General features: G+C 42.6%; 1 protein-coding gene across 2 annotated transcripts; it reads right to left on the reverse strand.

Moving 5' to 3' along the window:
- Positions 1–79: 79 nt before the first annotated feature.
- On the reverse strand, positions 80–21,917 carry tie1 (tyrosine kinase with immunoglobulin-like and EGF-like domains 1). Of its 2 annotated transcripts, XM_047587666.1 has the most exons (24): positions 21,620–21,917; positions 20,391–20,687; positions 20,172–20,282; positions 19,917–20,072; positions 18,120–18,251; positions 17,002–17,142; positions 16,762–16,890; positions 16,161–16,306; positions 15,215–15,359; positions 14,945–15,103; positions 14,520–14,660; positions 12,574–12,870; positions 11,962–12,252; positions 11,329–11,522; positions 9,849–9,995; positions 9,705–9,768; positions 9,448–9,558; positions 6,796–6,986; positions 6,229–6,342; positions 5,708–5,778; positions 3,274–3,314; positions 3,045–3,141; positions 2,845–2,944; positions 80–2,606 (listed from the first exon to the last, which is right to left on the reverse strand). In XM_047587666.1, the coding sequence occupies exons 1-24, from the start codon at positions 21,681–21,683 to the stop codon at positions 2,535–2,537; spliced, it is 3,411 nt and encodes a 1,136-aa protein (XP_047443622.1). In that variant the 5' UTR covers positions 21,684–21,917; the 3' UTR covers positions 80–2,534. The 2 variants fall into 2 exon arrangements, with proteins under 2 accessions (XP_047443622.1, XP_047443623.1); XM_047587667.1 differs by lacking the exon at positions 12,574–12,870 and having other exon boundaries at positions 21,620–21,916.
- Between the last annotated feature and the right edge of the window lie 1,323 nt (positions 21,918–23,240).

Below are 23,240 nucleotides of genomic sequence, written 5' to 3' on the forward strand. Positions count from 1 at the left end.
GAACGGGTTAGAGGCTGTTGTATATTGATGTGCTGAAGTGTGCTGAAGAAGGAAGTGATCACCGCTGACCAGTCTTATCTTGCATTCAAAAAAGGTTTATTACAAGAAAGAACAACGTCAAAAACTCTTGCTGAATCTGAGGGAGCCTCTGGAGCCAATTGTAGAATCCCCTCTCGTTCAGCTCCCACCGTCACCTTATATATGATGGTCATCTCCAAGAATCCCCATACACAAACAAAACTTATCTCCTTACGTCTAGTTAGTTATACGAGCCGGCATCTGGTAAATGACCTTTTGACCTTTAAACTTCATACACACTTCACAAACCCCAAACACAGGAAAAGGGACAGAAGAGAAAAACAAGAAGATAATATACTACAAAGCATTCACTTAAAATGTGTGTGTGTATGACCTTTAGGATGGACCACAAGTCTACGGATGTCTGCAGTTGGGGCAGCCTCTAAAAATGGGCTCCAGGACTTCAGTGTTGTTTCCTTCCTGCTCTAGAAAACATTTTTTACAAAGAATACACATGAAATTAACACCTGCTGCTGGATAGAAATTGATTTCTCCCATTTCTTCTACACAAAGAACCCAGAAGCTGAGGTCACAGAGGGGTTTGTAGGCAATGTAAAACATCGATTTTTGACTGACATGGGATAAAAATAAATATAATGGCATGCTTGTTCCTTTATTACAGTACACATGTGTGGGAGTCCGGAAGCTGGCCCTCTGAAACCACGCTTGACAGGCAGTTCTGAGCCTGCGGTTGATTTGTGGAGGAAACCCAGTGACAGATCAGTTCAGTGCAGCCGGGCATATCGGTGTTCCTGAGCTCTCTGAGGGCACTTTGGGCCCCAGTACCCTGGCCTGTTGCATCTCCGCCTTGCTTCACCCAAATATCGATAGCCTGACATGGTGCTCATGTACTTGCTCTCATAAAATAGCCCAGATACAACTGCACTTGATACCACCTCACGGCAAAATACAATACTCACTCTCATAGAATCTGGATTACAATATGTAACCAACCACAAGAAAAGGCAAAGCAAAGGTACGTAGGTTAGCTAACTGTTAATCAAGGTTTTAGGTTAGGTTTTAGGTTCTCACGGATGCAGAAAATACATGGTCATTAAACTACAACCAGCTTATCAAAAAGACGTCAGAAGATGTGCTGACCTGCTAGAACAGCACATACTACATGCTAGTAGCACGTAGCATGCCATGTCTCTTATTGAGAAGAAGTAATCTGTGATTATGTTGGTCTGAACATGAGCTCCCCACTGCTTACCAGTGGACACTTAAGGAAAAAGCACTTAATATCTGTTATGGACAAGTTAACCAGGAAACTATGGCTCTTGTGAGGATCAGTATCGGGACACCTTTAAAAATAACATTCGTCAAATGTCAACATTACATAGGGTGACCGGACGTCCTCTTTTTGAGACCTAAAAAAGTGTCAAATTCAAACATTGAAACAATTTCAAACTTGTCCAGGATTTTGTTCTCCTAGAGCCTCAAACATGTTCACCTTGAGTTTCTCATTTCTCTGTGTGCCCCCCCAGCGTCCCAGAAATAACATTTTCACAATAAGTGCATCTTGAGGTGATGAGTCCAGTCACCACACAAGGCCTTTATTCAAGAAACCAGTTTATGAACACATACTCTACATTCTCACATAGTGGAGATATATATATATATATATACTACCATTAATGTTAGATTGCATAGTGTTAACAGAGAACTATAATAGTGCTAGCTGGTAAACTGGTTGTATATCTGCCCTGTAGAAGTGGCATTCTCCAAATAACTGCTCTCTTGCATTGAACACATTAATATGGCTGGTTGCACTTTAACCAGTCTGTAACTCTGACTACATTCCAATACGAGGCTTTTATACATCTATGCATTCTTAAATGAGAGGCAAAATACATACAGTAGTAGTTACATTCACATGGCAGTGATAGGCAAATACTAATAGACACAAAAATGTCAGGGATAAGGCTGTTTTTAAGTGCTACATTGAAAGTCTTTTGATTTCATTTCACTCTCAAAGAGTTTGAGAACATACATTATCGTGTCCTTTAATTACACCTCTATGAAAAGATTTCCTACTCCATTTTGAACAACGGAGAGCAAATCCCAGCACTGGCACCCCACAGACCCTGTGGTGTTTAAGCAAGTCACATAGCTCCATATTTGCCACTTTTCCTCAACACTTCACAACCTTTGTAAAAGCAAGAGGAACAATGTCTCTTTCCTCCTGGACGGATATTGTTTTGCGACAGGTGGTAGGATTTTCCAAAAGGTTAGCAACAAGACGCATCTTTCCATCGAAGGCCCAGCCATACTCCTGTAATAATTCCATACAGTGTCCTTTCACAGTCCTCCATCTATAGCTGGGTGGTTGTGGTCGAGCGCCTTGTCCTCCTGTCCTGGCGTTGAGCGGCAGGGAGGTGGCAGTAACGTGGCGTCCTCCCTCGCGACTTTCTCTTGGAGCTTCGTGGCATGCTAGGGTCTGGGGGGGCTGGTAGTCAGGCCTCCTCAGCGGTGGCGTCTATCCCAGCGTAGGTGAAGTTCTCAAAGAGAGCCATGTTCACATAGGCCTGAAAGATGGTTAGAAAATTTAAGGTGGTAAATATATATGCCAGAAGCATGGTTTCAGATTTCTGATACCTACGATATCCAATAATTGGCGAATTGAAAGAGAGCTGGTCGACCTACAATTTGCAGTAGTTCAGTGTAAATTCATTCCTATAGATACGTTCTCTATTCGACTAGATAAACATAACCAAGGTTTTGAACTGGATCCCACCAGCCTTCAGGGCGTGAGTAAAGCATTACCTTCCTGGCCTCCTGCATCCTATTGAGTTGAACGGATATTTGGGAGAAGGGGGGTCTCTCGTAGGGACGATCCCTCCAGCACTGCTTCATTAGCTCATAACTGGAGAGGAACATGGATGAACATGGTGAATATGGTAAAGCAGAGGCAAACAGAAACAAAGCAGTAAGCTCATCTCCAGCCGCAAACATGGAATACCTACACTTCATCATCACAGTTTTTGGGTTTCTCCATCCTGTAGCCTTGTGGCAGTTTTTCATAAAGCTCGGCACACGTCATCCCGCAGTATGGCGTACCACCTATGGCCACACAAACAAATAACTATTTATTATACCCAGTATGTCTATCATTGGGGGGAAAAAATAGATCTGCAAACAAATGTATTAAGAAATGTAGCTTCTGTGTTAAAAGTCACTGGGTAAGTTACTTACCTAAGCTTACAATTTCCCAAAGGAGAACACCGAATGACCACCTGCAACAGAAGATGTACAGATGAGATGAGAATTGTCAGTTATGTCCATGCTTGATTTACTTGTAAACTTTATTATTGGCTCCTGGAAACAATCATTTACTTTGTTGATCATATCTTAAGCCTTGGAAAGAACTAGTAGGGGGTAAATGATGAAACATTGTAACACTTCCAAATACAGCGGGTATTGAACACATCACAATTTTTCATAGTCAACATATTTCTAAAGGTGCTATGGACATGGAGTTTTCACCAGGTGTTGGTAACCAAGAAACCAAAATAAGTTCAGAAATTGTGTAATAATGTGAAATGACACAGGGAAAAAGTATTGAACACACGCAGAAAGGGATGTGGAAATAGGCATGGAAAGCCAAGACACCAGCTGAAATCTATCAGTGATCAGAAAGCCGTCCTGCCCCTTGTCAGTGCAAATGAATATCAGCTGGTTCAGTCCAAAGTGATGGCCTATAAAAAGGTGTGTCATTACCAAGGTGTCACACAAGGAACATCTCATGATGGGTAAAAGCAAAGAACTCTCTCAAGACCTTTGCAATGTTATTGTTGCAAAACATTCTGATGGCACTGGTTACAGAAGGATTCTAAACATCTGACCGCTCCAGTGAGCACTGTTGGGGCCGTAATCCTGAAGTGGAAAGAACATCATTCAAACATAAACCGGCCACGACCAGGTGCTCCCCGCAAGATTTCTGACAGAGGAGTGAAAAGATTTATCAGAACTGTGCAAGAGCCAAGGGCCACTTGTGGAGAAATTCAGAAAGACCTGGAATTAGCAGGTATAATTGTTTCAAAGAAAACAATAAGCAATGCACTGAACAGCCATGGCCTGTTGCACGCTCACCACGCAAGACTCCATTTCTGAAGAAAAAGCATGTTGAAGCCTGTTTAAAATTTCCTGCACAACATTTGGACAAGCCTGTAAAATACTGGGAGAACATAGTCTGGTCAGATGAGAGCTGAATTGAACTCTTTGGATGCCATGACACACACCATGTTTGGAGGACAAACTACACTGCACATCACCCGTATGAAAACACCATACCGACAGTGATGTTTGGAGGAACATCATGGTGTGGGGCTGTGGTTCTGGCAAACTTCATATAATTGAAGGGAGGATGAATGGAAAAATGTACCAAGACGTTCTTGAGAAAAATCTGCTGCCATCTGCCAGAATGATGACGATGAAATGAGGGTGGACATTTCAGCAAGACAATGATCCCAAACACAGAGCCAAGAAAACTCTGAACTAGCTCAGAGAAAGAAAATAAAGCTGCTAGAACGACCCAGCCAATCACCTGACTTGAATCCAATTGAAAATCTACGGGAAGAACTAAAACTCAGAGTTCATAGTAGAGGCCCGTGGAGCCTTCAAGATTTAAAGACACTTTGTGTGGGGAAAAATGGGCCAGAATCACACCTGAGCAATGCTTGCAACTAGTTTCTCCATACAGGAGGTGTCTTGGAGCTGTCATTACTAACAAAGGCTTTTGTACAAAGTATTAAATAAAAGTATGCTCAATACTTCTTCCCTGTGTCATTTCACATTATTACACATAACTTAATTGTTCTGGTCTCTTTCTATGTATGGATTACGTTCACCATGAAAAATTGTAATTTAATTTGAATGGTTAAAATGCACGTTATCTTTTAAAAATAAACTGAAGCTGAAATGGAACCAGAGTCGCAACAACACAAAACCACCATCTTTCCTGTGATCTGATTAGAGAATTTCAGTTTCATGTGTCACAATTCTGTGTGGTAGATGTGAATGTTGTTTGCGTCGGTCTTCTGTCTGCACTACATTTCACACGATCATCATTTCGCACATCTTGATCTTTGAAGGTGTACAAATCTCTTCGACCCCACATGCCCACCTAACACGTCTTCCATTAGCTGTCCTAAGCACTTTTAGCTTTCCTCTCTAGCTGTGTATAAATAGGCTCCGCTTGACAGACCAACGTGTCTGTCTTCTGAGTTGTACACAAGGCTTCCTGGTTGTGCTTATCAGTCTCGCAGCACACTATCATCACACTACCAGTGACAGACAGATGATTTGTTGTTTTTGTGGCAAAGCGCCTTGTGGTGCACATAATCAAAACTGCACTATAGGCTGATCTGTTTCTATTAAAGTTTCTGTGACAGAAAAGAAGAAATAAAAACGAAGGATCTCGATTATTACGAGCCGTTGACTGTGATATAGCAATACATATGGACAGGAAGTTTGTGACGCACATTTAGCCAGTGGTTCTTAGTCCTATGTCTGCACAAAATGTTGCAATAATGGTGAAACTGCCCTGTGCTGCCCAGCATTATGTGAATGTGCTGCCCTGAGGAAAGAAAAAAAAAAAAGAGTATGTAAATTTAATGCTGTAACTCACACATCACTCTTGGATGTATACACGCTGTAGTTCAGAGACTCGATAGCCATCCAGCGGACCGGCAGCCTGCCCTGAAAACATCAAAATTTAAAAAAGACATATCAGAGAAGTATAAAAAAGAACACGCTTGAATCTGTACTAGAAAATACTCATTGTTAATAACAATCAGAATTGTCCAGGGAGGCCAATGCAAAGCAGAAAATAATGGATGAAGAAAAACTTTCTTTGGCTGTTTAGCTATAATTGATTTGTTCTGGAAGGTTTATATATGTAATAAATCTGAGATGCAGTCAGCATCTGTAATCTGTGTGGCAGACTGTGGAGACAGATGGTGAACATATTACTGTTGTTTCACTAAATCAGTGTTTGTACTATTTGTCTTTGGCTGCTTCTCAAAAGATTTCTTGTTTGTTTTTCTCTTGTACTGAAGTACAAAATGCAATGCAAAAAAAAAAAAAGAGAGAGAGAGAACTTGAGCCCCATATAACTAGCGCCCTCTGGTGTCCAACCCAATGACTCACCATCGTCTTCTTGACATAAACTTCCTCACCGCGGGACAGACCGAAATCTGCTATCTTCGCCACAAGGTTGTCTCCTACGAGGACATTCCTTGCCGCCAGATCCCTGTGGATGAACTGGTGCAGAGGAGAGGAGGAGGGGGAGGGGTGTTATCACTAGTACCAATGCTGTGTTCGAACAGATATATTTGAATTTGTTATACAAGTTTTTTTTTTCTGTAGCTAGAAATTTAGAAGCTAAAAATGCACCGAATGTGTCACGTCTCAAGGAAAAAAGCATTGACATAGGTTTGAGGGATCATTATATGTTCAATGGCCTACAGTTTTTGTGCAAGAGCATCCAATTGGTCGTCTTCGGTGTATTGGTGGCATGGTCTAGACTTCTAGATTTCTAGTTCCTTAAAAGCAAGGAGCAGAAACTTAAAAAGGAAGCCAGTTGGAGGACAGCCTACGCCTGTGCATTTTGCACTAACTTCAAACGGCAAACAGCTGGCTCGATGACCACATACAGATGCAATCACTCGCTCAGACACAAAGCCATCTGCCACATTTTACTTGTACTCCTCCTACCTGTTTGTCGCTGAGGTAATGCATCCCAGTTGCCACGTCCACGGCAAATTGCAGCAGCTGCTGGGAGGTGAGAGTGGAGGCGGTACCGTGCTCTTTTGCAAAGGCCGGATCGGTCTCCAACACGCGGCTCTTCCTCAAGAAGTCCAGGAGGTTGCCGTAGGGAGCGTATTCAATGGCTATGTAGAGGTAACCTAGCGAAGAGGGGGACCGAGTTTGTAGTTTAGCAGATTTTTCAGACTAAATAAAAAAGTCTCCCGTTTGTTAAAAAGGCTCATAAACATTTTACACTCTGTCTGTAAACACTGGTCGCGGCTCAGCCAGATTATTACAATAATACTATCTGTCCAGAAACTTGGACCGAGGCTTTAGCTGGCCTGCGTGCATCAGCCTGGGAAGAGACCCAGCTACAACTCAGCTACCTAGAACTCAACCAGATGGCCGAAGCTCTGCTAACAGACGACAGACTCCTGCCAGAGTTCGTGAGGTCACGAGGGGTTTGTAGTAGTTGGAAGGGTTTCATGTTGATTTCGCCACGGTCCGGGAGAGCCAACGCAATTAGTGATTCCAGGTCGATGGACAGACTGGTCAAAGAACTGGAACCTGATAGAATTGTTAAAGGACACCAATGTATTTTCTGCGGCTTCTTTCCAAAACCAGTAAAAGAATATTTAAGTAATAGATACGTACAAGGCAGATTATGGGCTTAAATGATGGAATTAACCGCCGTTTATGGACTGTTCCTCTTCCAAAGGAGGAAATACCAAGACTCTGATGCCTTAAAGAGTATGTCTCTCTCTGTCAGGCATAACATTATGACCACTGACAGGAGACATAAATAACAGTGACCATCTAGTGACAATACAAAGTCCTGCTGGGAAACTTGTACCTGGCTTTCGTGTGGATGTTACTTAGACATGTACTGCTTGATGATAGCATCCATCCCCAGCGGGATGCAGCCTCACACAGGCACACGAACAAAAACAGCTTAGGAACAAATTAAAAACACAAAAAACAGCTCACTCATAGTATCCAAAGGCCCCCACTAACAACATTGTGTGTTTCCAGACACCACAGGACACCCTGAGAAGGCCCATGTCCATTCTCTGATGAGTCAGAATTGTTTTGGAGGGACAAGGGAGACCTACACAATATTAGGAAGGTGGTCATAATGTTACGCCGGATCTGTCTGTGTTAGTATATACTTATCAGAGAGTGTGTGAGAGAGAGGGTTTGTGAGCTCCCTCTTGACATCTGAGTATCTGTTGCCTGTCCTGCGGGACACACCTTATTCTTCCAGCATGTGGATATCAGAGTAAATTTGTTCCAGATCTCAGAGAGACAGAACTACGCTGTATCTATAAAATATGGACAGATGCTGAATGGATCAAATGAATAAAAACCAGAAACTAGAAAGAATGAGGTGGAACACCCCCCCAAAGTCCCAAAACAACAATTGAGCAACAACTTGTCTTACTCAACTGCTAGCCAGTGACCATTTCTTTTGCAATAAAGCACCTTTTAAAAACATCTCTGTTAGAAATGAGTACACACGAATGAAAGAAGAAGAAGAAGACATGCACATTTGCTACTTTGTCCTTGACCTTTATTATTTTCTTATCTCTTCACTCTTTTACTCATCCTTTCCTCCATCCTTATTATTACTTTTTTTTGCCTCGTACTCTGTGATATGTATATTATGTATAGACGTTCATGCAGCTGACCACAGCAGGCCCATGACAAAGTCAACCTCTGCTCACAGCCTCGGCTACATCGGCTGAAAGCTCAGATGAGGCATCGATTGAAAAGGTCGCCTTTTTAAAGCTGTTTCAGCCTCCCCACCGTTGCAGCCCACCCCATCCTCCTTTTACGCTGTTTCAGTCTTGATCAATGTCACTTTTGTATCATCGATGGCCGCTTTGTTCCTTTATCCCGCGTGTCCCTGCTCCCGCTCTCAGAGCCAAAGCCATTTACTGCAAATGCAAATAAGGTTCCTTCGTCCAAAGTAAACTCTGCTAATAACAATGATTAGCTTCTAATGCTCTAGCTGATGTGATATTGATCGAGTAAACCTGAGTTTAACTACAGATGTAAACACGTTGTAGCCAAGGTTGGCAAATTCGTGCGGTAAATGAAAGTGAGCCGGACGGGGGAGACGCGCCGAATTATCCAGATGTTTAGTTTTCAGAGGCCTATTTGCAGTTTTACACACCAGACTTCCTCTCTCTTTCCCTCTCGAGTGATTCAATTATTCAATTTAGCGGCCGTTGAACGTAGCTGATGAAAGCTGATACTTCGGGGTAAGAACCGGGGCCAAGGAAACCGTCCGTAATCACATAAATATGCGCAACGGCCGTTCGCTTGTGGGGCGCATGGACAGATCAAGCAAACGCTATAGCCGGAGTGCTTCTGGCAGGCAAAAACTATTTATGTTGGACACATTCTGGTGCTTTCCAGGTGCGAGATGTGTGTCCATTTGCATCTCAAGTGGGGAGAAATTAACCTGTTCCAACACGGCGCTGTACGCTAAGGAAGAATGCTACAGTTCAACATGCATTTTCATGAAAAAAAAAAAAAAAAAAAGTTCCTTTGGCACCATCTAAACTTGAACAACACATCAATATTCATTACAGCCACCAGATGTCGCTCACTCACCTCTGTTCTCACAGGCTCCTATCAAGTTAATGATGTTGGGATGCTGCCCTAGTTTGCACAGCACCTCCAGCTCCCCTGCAAAGTCTCTGTGGTCATTCTCTGATGCAAACTCTGTAGGAAGAACAGCACGCCCCGCATCGTTTAACAAAATGCAAGCAAAGCAAGTCTTCAGCTGGCGCTCTTTGAAATCAAGACAGAATTCGCCGCACTTGCATTTAATTTCATCCGCGGCGTATGTATCTACACTGTGTGGTTACCTTTCAGCATCTTGATGGCTGCGCTCATTTTGTTGCCGTCTTTCTTGATCATGGCTTTGATGACCTGGTTTGGAGACTCGCGTTAGCTCAAAAGACACTTTGACATTAAACATTTAATTGTTAAGGATTTAAATGAGTAAACACCTGGCCGAAGTTGCCCTCGCCGATGACGTCCTCAAACTTGATGTCCTCCCATTCGAGGATCGGATAGGTGAGGGGCTCTGGTGTGGGCTTAGGCCTTCGCGTCAGGGTCAGAGTTCCCGAGTTAAACTGCAGAATAGTTTCCTCGCCCTGGTGATACGAAACACTTCCTTTAACTTTATTCCAGACCAGTATAACCACAGACAAAAATAAATACACACATCAGTCAAATAGAGTACTAAAATTCAAAAGCTAACTAGCTAAAACAATTACTCCAGGGCTTCCAGGACCAGGAAGAGTATCTAGTATCACTTAGCGTAGGCAGAAACCAAGTCCTGGATAACTAAACTAAATACATTTAAACATAAAATTCCTAAGCACTGCGTACAAAGTGGGGACATTTCTGCTCACAAACATTTGGCTTGCACTTGTACACCTTTAAGCTTTAGCTGCACCACAAGTGTGCTATATAGAGTGGTGAGCAGTGAGCAGATGTGAAGATAGCCCTAATCTGAAGAGGGCTATCTTCACATCATCAGCGAACATATGGAACTTGCGTGCCAGCATGTTCGTCCGTGTATACAATTTACAGCACTGGCGCTGCACATCATCATCATCATCATCATCATCATCACATGAATCATCTCTGATGATGTGGCCCAAGAATCTTACTTCTTCACTACATTTAGTACTTGATCAGATAGAGGGAACAATGGAAAGTTACTCTTCTTAGAGTTAAGCTCAGCGGTGGGCCAAAGTAGGTAATTTGTTAAAATCCTCTAAAGCATAGGTCTTCAATAGGCTGTCCGCAAGGGTCGCAAAATCTTTATATATATATATATATATATATATACTTTTTTTTTTTTAATTTTCCCCCCAAATTTAAATTTGTTTAAATGCAAATGTTAAACACGAGTCATGGGTCATCTTTCAGTCAGCACTTCACTCATTCGCATACCATAGAGGAGCTGTCTCACTAGACCTATCAATCTAAGCCTCCTGTAGAACCCGCCCCTATCGCTGCTGAGCCAGTCATGAGGCTTCGTGTTACACAATGACATTGTCAGGTTCCCCGCCATTGGCCAACAGCCTATTCAGTCCCCAAGTGAAATCCAGATGCACCAACAGTGCAGCTCGCTCCCCCTCCCAGCTGAGGACAAAATATTTTGGTGATTCACTGTCCCTACTACACTCAGCTATGTTTAAAGGTGAAGGCTGCACGGCCACATGTTTGAAATTTAAACACTTATTATTTGAATAGCTTAATATTGAATGCAAAACGATAATAATAATGTAGATTTATGAATAGCACTAAACTGAGCTTAAAATAGAACACATAGGTAGGGGGTCCCTGCTTAATCTCTCCATCAGTTTGGGGGGTCCTTGGCCTGAAAAACAATGCTGGCCCCTGCTCTAAAGTGTAAAGGATTTCCAATGAGCTGCACTGTCAACCACGAAATAAATCGCTGATGCAAATTCTTACCGATGCGGACTGGTAGGTGAACGTTCGCCGACGGTTGAGGAGCGTCTTCCTGATGAAGAAAAGAGCCAGCAGCGCCAACATGATAGTCACACAGGTGACCGTCACCGAGCCCACCACCGCCACCAGCAGCTGGTAGCTGTCCCCAGGAGACCTCCCGGCTACACCCTTGGTGGTCGGGGTTGAACTCTCGAGGCCTGTTTTGTTTTTTTTAGTTTTTTTAGAAGAGGGGTACAAATGGGAAGGGAGGAGGGGCAGCGGGGCCAAGATGTTGGAGACAAACAAGCAGATGGTTTTCAGACATAAGGTATAAATACACTGCTTTATTTTTATTTTTGCCTGAGTAAATCCTTGTCCCTGTATGGGAAAAGCTTGGGGATGGGCCACTAGTGTATTATTAGTGAGGAGATTTTCCACTGACAGCTATTTTTAATTTGAAAACAAAATAGATTTTACGTCAAAGTAGCCATAAAAGTCCTTAGTTGAAATCAGTGTAGCTTTTCGATTTGTCAAATAATGACATTTTCTACTGCGTGCATAACACCCACAGTGTAAAGACTCAGTCTAAATGTATCAACATCAACACATCAGTCCCAGAAATCTCAGCCAGTTACATCTTGCTGTGACACCACTCACCATCTCCTTGCGTCTTCGCCTGAACAAACTTGCTCCACTCTCCCGGCACATTGGAGAAAGCACTCACTCTGAACTGGTAGAGCGTGCTGCCGTTGAGTGCCGTCACATCTTTGGTGGTCTTGTTCCCGTCGGCCGTGTCCACCCAGATGTGGGGGCTCCCCTGGTCGACCGGCTGGTACTCTATGATGTACTTCTTGATGCCTCCGTTCAGATCCTCCGGGGGCTGCCACCTCACCTGGATGGCCGACACGGACAGGGGCAGGGCCTGGATGTTGCGCGGCGACGATGGGACTGAGGCACAGAAACAGTTCAGTTGTGAAAAGTTATTCTGTTGCGTTACATTTTGAAACAGACAGTCCAATCTAAGGTTTTATACCAAATACCAAATGTGAGGGATCTGATTAAACCAATAAGCTTTATGGGCAGAGAAAGAGAGAGTCATCAAGCAAACAGCAAGAACCAGTCATCCGTTTTTCCCTGAGTGCTCATCACCATTCATTTACTAAACACTGCGTTAGAGCTTGTGTTGTGCCACAAACCGCTGCAAAATGCATTATAACCCACACTAATCCTTCCTTGCGGCCTGTTCATTACAGCGGAGGTTTTATTTACCCTGGCTGTTGATGAAGACGTGGTAGGGTTTGGAGGGCGGCCCCTGGCTGCCACAGTTGAAGAGGCGCACCACCGCGGTGTAGTGTCGCTGATGCTTCAGGTTGTGGAACTTGTAGGAGAGCACAGTGAGCAGGGTGGTTGCCTCCAGTAGCTTCTCGCTGTTTGGCCCGAAGAGCTGCACTAAAAAGCCACTGGCTGTGCGGGCGTTAACGCCATTGTTGGGAGGCAGCTGCCAGCGTACTGTAACGTTGCGGCCTTCCACCGAGCTGATGTCAATCTCGGGCTGAACTGTCGGCTCTGCGGCGACAGAGAACACAGGATGAGCTCAGAGGACCAGCCAGTTCCCCGAGATTCACGAGTAAACTTCTATGAATGGAACTGGATGATCTCTATTAAGTGTTAGCTCACAATGAGTCTCTAGCTTTAATAATGTGGCTCTTCTGGGTGTGGTCAGGGGTTAAACTAGGACCAGCCCAGGATTTAGTTTTTGCCTGAATGAAAAGATTTTGATCACACTTTCGATTTCAATCAATTCTGGTATTTTTTTTTTTTTTTCGTTATGATACGAATCTTTAATACATCGGCATACCGGCGTATTTCACTATACAGTGTTCGAAACGCTGCGCCGCCAGACACTGTTTCAGACCGGACCATTTTCAATGTGGCGCCACTAAACACATATGATGCGACTGCTGCACTGCGTGGTGTGGTGAAGATGTAAAAGTCAGAAAAATGAAGCGACAGAGCAAGAAGACTTTTGGCTTGTGTTTTTCTTTTCTTTTTTTTTTCTTTTTTTTTTTTTTAGGTTGACAAGACGTCCCCGATTTCTGGTGACAGTCCCTGCTTGGATGACCTTGTTGTGTCCCCAATTGTTTGCTAAATTTTAGCAGGCTACGACTATTACGTATTGCTATCACAGACATAGCAGTTTAAATATGTTTAAATATTAAATGTGTCAAAATAAATTTTTTCATTTCATCTTGATAACATTAATTCTTTTTTTTTTTATCTCCATGCTGTAAATGTCCCCAGATTTCCACATCAGCAGTGCTAACACGGGGTCATGCAGATGTGTTTTATGATTATGCATGAAAAAATAAATAAATCAAACTAGATACCATCAGTATTTTAAAAAATATATTGATATGCAGTTTTGGTCATAGCCCCCAGCCCTAATTTTGACCCCTCATATGAGGTGTAGTTGGTAATAAATAAGATGGTGGCTAAAATACTGATTAACTTTGACTTCAACATAAACCTCTCATCTGTTGTCGATGCTGTAACACTTTTTCTGATTCCAGTCGGAGTTGTCGAACATCTCTTTTCCCACGTTCACACTATTTCAAACAGCTTGTGCAAGAAGGCCAGGGCTCCCTTGTAGCAAATAAAATTAGTTCCATTTTATTCGTAGACATGAAAACATCTTGCCAAAGAGTCACGCTTGCTTGAACTATGCAACATCGCTCTGCAAAACAGGCACATTTACATCCTCCTGCATCATGTCTCCTACACTCACACACTCAGACATTCTCTCTCCCTCTGCGCCACAGCCATTGAGGAATGAATACCTGTATCTGGAATTTCAACACAGCTTCTTCTTGAACAGTTTGTGATTCCCGGCAGACAGATGACAAATAAAGGCTCATTTTTCACTCACAATCCCATAGAGAGTTTTCTATTTACTTCATCGAAGAAGCAACCCCAGATCATTTGACATGTTTCTATATTTGCCCCGAACTAACTTGAGTTATCAGGACAGATTTGGGCGAAAGGCAGCTGCCTCCTTTATACATGGGAAAGACATACTGCCGTTACTCTAACCAAGATAATTGCGCTTGCTTAAGTTCTGTGGTCCAGACTATGGACATCTGTCCCCAGGCAAGCCTTCCAGATAAATATACTCATGTTTGCTCAGTGTTTGTGTGGTCATTCTGAATTTATCTTACCAGGACAGTCAGTCTCCATGATGGTCTCTGGGCCCGGAGCGCCCTCTCCTCCTTCCCCGGGTCGGCTCAGTTGGACTCGGACGCAGTAACGCGTAGAAGGCTCCAGGTTCATGAGTGTGATGGGCTCTTTTTCACTATAGACTAGAAGGAAAACAAATATAATATAAGATGATTATTGGAGATTTTCCTTCAGATTTACAGAGAGATTCTAGTCAGATTTACAGTTACTTGTTGGATCCATTCAGAATCAGCCTGTTGTTTCATTGTCCTTGTGAATGTTTTTAGCTAATATGTTAAAATCTTGACTGAACAAGTCTGACTGATTACTGCAATGTTTGCGCTTGCTGCCGTGCAATGAAATAAATCAAAAATAATAACTTTCAATGCTTTTCTTATCATAATTAAACTGCATGATCATGTTTTACCTATGATGGAGGACCAAGAGACGCCATTCTCAACAGGCTTGTAGAGGAGTCTGGTGGAGATGATGGGGCCGTCTCCTCTGTAGGAGCCCACTGGCTCCACCAGCAGCTGCTTACTCCTCCTTTCCAGCAGCTTTGGAGCCGTAGTGGGCACCGGGGGCTCTGTGTGGACACGGGGAATGATTATAGCCACAAATCTGAGATGCGTTGAAGAAGATTATATTTATAAACTGTATGTAAATCTAACTGCAACAGAAATCCTAACACTCAGACCTTTAATGGTGAGGTTGAACTTGCGGGAGTCCTGGCCCCCGTTGGTGGACACCCGGCACTCCCACAGTCCTTCCTGCTGAGTGCTCAGACGAGAGATCTCAAACAGGGCCGTGCTCTTATTGGAGTCCATGAGAGTGCGAGAGGCCTGAGGGTAAAATCCATAACACATGTGGGCAACTAAGACACACACACACATGCACACACACTTCCAATTTCTCCCTCTCGAATTTTCCCTGGGAACCTCCTCCCTGTGAGAAGTGCCCTTGTTCCTGTGGGAAGTGCCAGTACAATTCTTTGTCAGATTGTTTGTATTATCAAGGAAACAGCAAAGAAGGAATAACACAGAGACTGAGTATATCACTTATAGGCAATGCACGGTGACTCCTGCGCCGTGGAGTGATACAGCCTTATCTGCCCGGGCCATTGTGCTGTCCACTTCCTCAAAACGTGACTCAGTCTTGCTATCCCCAGCTCAGACTTAAAGACGTAGTACAACTCAATTTTATTATTTAACAAACGCCTTAGGACAAGATTTTGATCCCACAAACTTATAATTATTTAGGTTTTTTAACAGTTCAAAAAACATTTTTGGGGGAGAAGATGAGCCAGATTGAGGGTAGTTAGCTTAGCATAGCTAGAAACAAAGGGCAATGGCAGACTGTGCTGTTTAACTATTTCAGTAAATTGGTTAAACATTGTGTTTTTGTGTGTTTAGTGTATGTTTTTTGCAAAGAACCAGGTCAGATGTCTCGTCTCGCTTGTGATCTTAATCAGTCTTTCAATCTTTTGTAAAGAAAGCAGATGAAAAGGTTTCGTAAGACGTCGGACTGTTCCCTTAAACCACTCGGCCTACTATTATCCATCACCCTCTCTCTGTGTGGCCTGGTATTTATTCTCTGCTTGTCATCTTTGCAGGGGTGCGTCGCTCAGCTGCTCGACTTCTTACCCGAAGCACAGTGCTGTCCAACTTGCGCAGCTCGATGCTGTCGTGGCTGGGCAGGGGGTTGCCTGTGGCCGAGCAATGGATCTTGAGGTTGGAGTTCAGATTCCTCTCCACGTTGTCCTCCAAGTCCACAATCTGGGGAGCCCGGTCTGAGGAGAAAGAATGTACATTTCAAAACCTTCAAGTCAAAACTTTAAACCAGATTTTCAAATCATCACATTTTTGAAATGTCCCACTTATGATGTTTTTGTTTGGTTTTTGTTCAGAGTAGGACGCTCCTGACAACTTCTTTGCGCAGGCACCAGGACTTACATTTAAAGAATGGATGGGAAGGATTTCATCTTTCTTGTGGTTTTTAAGGGTGTTTTACGTGCAACGAAGCCACTGTGACAAATTAATTTCCCTCACGGATCATTAAAGTCTGTCTAAGTCTAAGTTTGAGGATGTGCAGTGAAACGTTAGTAAGATTTTTAAAGATGTGCAGCTAGTGCATAAAGCAATATTTAATGGGGAAAGGCGACCGAAATGCAAACGATGCATTGAAGAAAAATATATACGCCGATGAAATCGAGCTAAAGGATTAATGATTAGTCATGACACCTACCGGACTTCTCACAGTTCTGCCCTCTCCACCTTGTCGGACAATGACATCCACTGAAACGGTTGCAGACTCCTCCGTTCTGGCACTTACAGCTCAGCTTGCAGTCGGGTCCGTACATGTCGTTGTGGCAGGCTGACAACAGAAAGCATATCGACCAAATGTGACACGTGACACACTGTGTGGTCAGGAGATGCTATTAAACCCACGCAAGGCCAGAGTTAAGCGATGTACTGTTGTGCTCACCCCTATCACAGTTCGTCCCAAACCAGCCACTGGCGCAGGAGCAGCCATAAGGGTCTGGTAGGCAGAAGCGAAGCCCTTTGCAGTTGAGCCCGGAGTCACACGATTCCTGGCAGTTTCGGCCAAACATTCCTTCTCTGCAGGCTGCAGCCGTCAGAGAAAGACAAATTCACAAAAGTGTTTATTTAAATTCCTTGAATTTTGCTGCATCAGGTCTTACCCTTCCTTGCAAAACACCACCAAAGTGCAAATTTGAGGCCGGTTGTCGATTTGAGTTCATAGTTATATTGATTTAAATAACCTCTTGAGAGTCTTTTACATTTTGGACAAACCCAACAAATCAGCAGGAGGATTTACTGACGATATTATTAAATCTACACTACTGAATGAAGTGAAGAGAGTTATGTCGATCTAAGGTATGGTATTTAAATTAAATATAAATGAAGCGTTGAACTGGTTTTAATTTTATACCAACTAAACAACAGAAACATGCTATTTCTAGTATAAAGTATAAAAGTATAAAATTTGCTTTTTGTATCTAAAACTGGGTCCAAAAAAAAAAATGTTTTTAATAAATTTTTGTGAGATAATAATCATCTACATGTAAGTTCACTCAACGTTGCATTGGTGCATTTAGTGTATGCACGTAAAATAAGTAGTTATATTATTATATTGTTCAAAAAATCGATTGAAAAAACAGGCTAACCCTTACCTCGATGCAGATATCGAAATTAATTTCTTCTTTTATTGGAATGTTTGTTGGGATTTGAATAAACTAATGGCACATATCACAGAATACTTTGCCTAAGCTATTTTATTCTAAAACTGCATCAAATTAATTTCCATTTGAACTTTTCCCACAAAAACATGAATATGTTAACTCAGAGCAACTGGTCCTTTGTGACATTTTTCAGTTCATATTTAGTCGGACGTTTGGTAGGCAAGTGTGATTCAAACCTACTCAAATAACTTATTTTAACTATGCGTTGACTGAAATGTTCCCCATCCCATCTCCAAGTAATTTCCCCCTGGGATCAATAAAGTAATTCTGATCTCTGCTATCCTTGCCTCTCTGCCTTTCTAACTATAATTGGAGACGCTTTGCTCAGGACAGTACAAACCTGTCTCACAGCGTGTTCCCATGAATCCCGGGGGGCAGACACAGTCTCCGTCCACGTCATGACACACCCCGCCGTTCAGGCACTCTGGACACTCCCTGTCGCATTGAGGGCCCCACTTGTTCCCGGGACAGGCTACAGAGAGAAACAGAGTTCAAGAATAAATCTAAGGGGATATTTGCATGTTTGTTTTACGTTACGGGTACTTTCCAAGCACATGCGGCCTCTTTAAATTGTAGGAGTCACAAAAGCAAAGGCATGAAATAGTACATAAATCAAACTAAATCACAGAGTCAGAAGAAAACAAGCGCATCCAGGGGAGAGAAACAGGAGAAGCTTAAATCAGAGCAGGTGGAGGGTGGAGATGGTATTCACGCTCCACTGTACATAGTACTGGAAATGCTCTACTGAATACCGAGGTGCGGGAAATGAAGCAAACACATGTGCTGTACAGGAGCTGCCAATAAAGTGCAGATGCAGCTCGTAGTGTGACGCGAGCTGGATATCATGTTCAAGCTCTGTGAATTCAAATGAATATTTTAACACTGGATAAAGGGCTGCTATTTCCTGTTTTGTCATAACAGGAATCATCGATAAACGTGACGTTAATAAACGTTAGCTCAGCTTCACATAAAGCCTGGAAGCAGCAGCAGAGAACGGCTTTTGTTTCTGACAAAAGATTAAATAATCTATGTGTCTTCATTTCTATAAGATCATCAGTCAACACAACTGTTCTTGTTTACTTTGCAAAAAATCTATGGCTAACATGTGGTTTTATGTGCCCGTCCGGTTCTTGGGGACTGGCAGCAATGGCGTCAACATTTACAAGGACAATATTTCTTCAATGCAAATTAATGAGATTATTTAATGATAACATATACACAGATGAGGCATTTGACCACCTTCCTGCTAGTGAGTAGGTCCCCCTTCAAAACAGCTGTGACTCATCAGAGAATGGACATGGGAACTTCTGAGGATGTCCTGTGGTGTCTGGTAACAAAATGTTATTAGTGGGTCCTATGGGTTGAAGGGAGGGGCCTCTGTGGATCAGCCTTGTTCAACTTTGTCCCTCAGATATTTGATCATTTTTGGGATCTAGTGAATTTGGAGGCCAGGTCGACACCTCGTGCTGTTTTTCATTTTTTCTTAGTTGCTCCTTGTTCCTGTTTTTGTGAGTCTGTCTGTCTCAAGCTGCATCCTGCTGCCCTCAAGGAGTGCCACTGCTATGTGGTGGTGTATGTACAAGTAACATCCACATGAATGAATACCAGGTCCAAAGGTTCCCAACACTGAACTGCATTGTCACAAGATGTGAGTGGTTTTAATGTTGTGGCTGATCTTTGCGTGCGCTAACATGCCCCCAAAACATCAATCATTTTTACACTTTGTTGACAAGTGAAAAGTCATTCTACATATTGAATGTGCCATAAATATCACGTTGTTTTTTCCTCTAACTTTGACAACACTTTACTCAACAGAAGAATAAATTCAGGACCTCTTGCTCACTCTGTTAATCTTTTCAAACACATGTTTGAACAACATGTTTGCCTCCTACATGTTTCGGTCCCACCTGGAATCTGTGCTGTTCAAACATGTGCCAGAGAGAAATGATCTGATCTCATGTAATTGTTAGGAACTATTCTCATATTGGACGGACAGCCAAAGGTGCGCACCTCCGGTATCAACCTTGGTAACATGCCCATAGTCAAATATGACATTTGCATTTTACATTTGTGCTATAAAATAGTTACCAAAACCTACATTTCCTGCTCAGTGTCCATGTGTCAGGATTCAACTAACCTCTGACTATGAGCCTCATCCAGGCGCCGTGGAGGGGGCTGTCCCCAACATGGCTGGCGCTGTAGATACCCTGATTGTCAAAGGCTGCATTCTCCACAGTCAGAACGGCCGTCTGGTTGATCACATCATTCCAGTGAGTCATATAATAGTAGTTACCTGCATGAAAAACAAAATGACATTTGCTCAGTATCCTTCATCAAAAGCCCGTAAGTGTTTTTATTTGTGGATTTTGTCTGAACTTGGTTTATATCTTACCGTTGTACTTCCACGTCACGTCTCTCCTTTGGGAGCTGTGGAGCTGCATGCTGAGATGAACTGTATCTCCTTTGTTAGCAGTGAGCGTGAGGTGATTCGGGATAAAATTTACTGCAAAGAAAGGAGATATTATTTTACAAAATGATGACTGCAGAAGTTTAAACAAGTGCTCTGCCATTACAGAGAGTAAAAACCTGGTTGCATTAGTCCTGAACTGACCTTTGGCTACGTTGTTAATCATTGTGACATTGTGAAGTTGTTTAGATTCCTCTGTGGCTTCGCAGTAGAAGACACCCATATAATCCAGGTCACGGAAGCCCCTGGCCACGATCTCTTTGCTACTGGACTTGTGCACCTTAAAGCTGGGCTTCTTGGGGAATACGAGGATTCTGTTGTCCCTCTTGATCTCCAGCTTGATCTGAGCTGGGCTGCGCTCTCCGTTGATACAAGTGATGGTGAAGTTATTGATGTTGGTGACCTCAGCCGTGGAGATCATGGTCAAGTCGGTCACGGCATCTGGGGAACACAGTGTTAGTCATTCCCCAACATTTATATAATTCGTGTAATATACATCTATAAATGACAAGGATCTACTGGGAAAATCTACTTTTTCACACTTGCTTAGACACAGAAATAATGAAAACATCTATTTCAGAAGGCAGTGTCATATCTTAAGTTATTGCTCAGTGATGCAATCCACATTACAATAAGTCACTCAAAACCAGAAAATATATAGACTATTGTTGAGACTAGACATTATTAAACAAATAGTTTTGCTTCAGGTAATAAAAGTTGATTCTAATTCACATCTGTTGTTCTGCATCTCACTTTTCCAATGACAATGTTCGGCTGCATTGTTTTATATCTAGTTGTAAATATGTCATCCCTAGATATTTTTGTTTCTTAGTCTTCAAATTCTTGTCCAACAGTTTTTTTTTAATATACCTTTTGTCACCACGTGTTAGAATATGTCACTTCTGACTCAAATGAAGCAGTCATGTGGCCTCAACTGATCTAGTACCAAATCATCAGAAAACAATATGTGAGGTGACACAGTGACTTATAACTCTTATAAATGAACTCCTGAAAAGGTGATCGAGGTTTTGGCTCAAACACAAAACCTTTTGGATAAAAGTGCCAAGGCCAACAATGTCAGTTTAACCAACATTCCTCCACCCTGGTATTTAAGGCCCAGATCCACAGAACAATGGGAGGAAACATGGATGAGCTCTCGTTTTCCCCAAGGGCCAAGATATCTACACGCTACATTAACTATTAGGTGTTTGTGGTTTAAACAAAATCAAAAAACATAATATATAAAAAATATTTATCAAATAATGTCAGGCAAGTTTAGGTAGGTAGGTATTGCTTAATACCACATTTCTGAAAAATAAGTCTCCGACTCTTAATCTGTTTAAAAGAGTTAAAGTTACAGTTGTTCTTCTTACCCGATAAATCAAAAAAGTACAACACCAACAGCGACAAAATCCTCATGACATTTAGAATCCTCATCGGGAAATCGTTGTGTTGATAAGTCAACTGTCAGATCTTTCCAGGGAGACCTCTACATCCAAAGCGGTGACGCTGCGTCACGACGATGCGCTTTTTTACGCATAACTTTTACAAATCCTCCGAAACTCCGGCTCAGGTGTAAGGAAAACAAAACGGCAACGGTAACGAAGTGGCTTTAAGAGGTAGTGTCTGACTTCTATCACACTAAGCGCAGAGTCTGAACTTGCGGTAAAACTCTGCCTTCTCTGGGTGGGTGAGGAAGGAAGAGCGTCACCAGACAGGAGGACTGCTGGCGCTCCAGACCTCCCCGATCCGATAAATGTATTTATGAGTTTGACTTTGTCACATTAGGGCCAGTACAATACAAGGCAGTCTACCGAGTGTCTGTACATACAGTGAAAGCTGCAATATCGTGCGAATACGCTGTTTTAGAAGTGAAATGACATTGATTATCAATTTAAATCTGGTTGTGCGTAAAAAGTGGGGCTATTCCTTTAATTTATTATATAATTTCTTATTGCACTCCTGAAATTCTCATGGGAAGAATTCTTTAAGAAACATGAGGCACCGTGGTTTTTGTGCATGGCAGAGATTTTAAAATAAACTTTGAATGCATCGAAGACTTGATGCAAATACTCTACAGCTACCCATATTTTAAACGCATTCCTGTGTCCAAAAGATACAATCTGAGTGCCTCATGTGTCTTCCAAGGCCGACATTGCACTTAACCGCTGCTCTTGATGTTACTTGTAGAAATACACAAGAACACCAAGTGTAGCAGCAGCTGGTATCGAGTTTTGCCAAATGCAACAGCTTTGTTCTTTCACTTCGATCAGTTGGTTACGGTCCCTGCAGCTTTTATGGCCAGTCTGCCCCCTCACTCGTAATCAGTCAGCTTCAGGAAATGATGAACAATACGCTTGTTGTGTGTATTTCTGCTCCAATCTTTTAAGAGAGCAGCGCTGTCTGACTCCGAAAAAGTCCGTTTGGAGCAACTGCACACGCCTTTTCTCATTTTCCTCTGCGAAAAACTGTTGTTGCGCTGATTTGGTGTTTTCTTTACGTTTCCTCGCAGCTTCAGACAATTGCCTTGAAGTCGACACAACTTCTTATTGTTTGAGATTTCCTGTTTTCAATTTCGGAAGCTCACACGGGTTTCTTTGGCCTGCGAGGCACACTCTATTGTTAACACCTAAAATAAATACTAAAACAAATAAAATAAGGCTTGTTAAGTGTTTATACACTGATGTCCACTATGCACAGGTAGATAAAGTCACAGGGTGTCTGATGCACACATCACAAACTGGAAATCATAATCATAGGAAGGATGTGTCCTGGTGGCTCAACTGGCAGCAGTAAAAAGGAAAAGGAATGAAATCCAAATTTGAAACGGCTGCACCCACGTCGGAATTGCTTTGTCTACAAATCCGCGTCTCCATATAGTCTTTTGGCAAACAAAGGCTGCTGACGCTCACAGTTGACTCAGGTCTTCAAGATCTCTTTGACCTGTTAGTGTGACCCATGCAGCTCAGAAGCCAGGAGAACTTCTTTCAAAAG

Source organism: Mugil cephalus, chromosome 6, assembly GCF_022458985.1.
Source record: "Mugil cephalus isolate CIBA_MC_2020 chromosome 6, CIBA_Mcephalus_1.1, whole genome shotgun sequence".
Classification (NCBI taxonomy): Eukaryota; Metazoa; Chordata; class Actinopteri; order Mugiliformes; family Mugilidae; genus Mugil; species Mugil cephalus.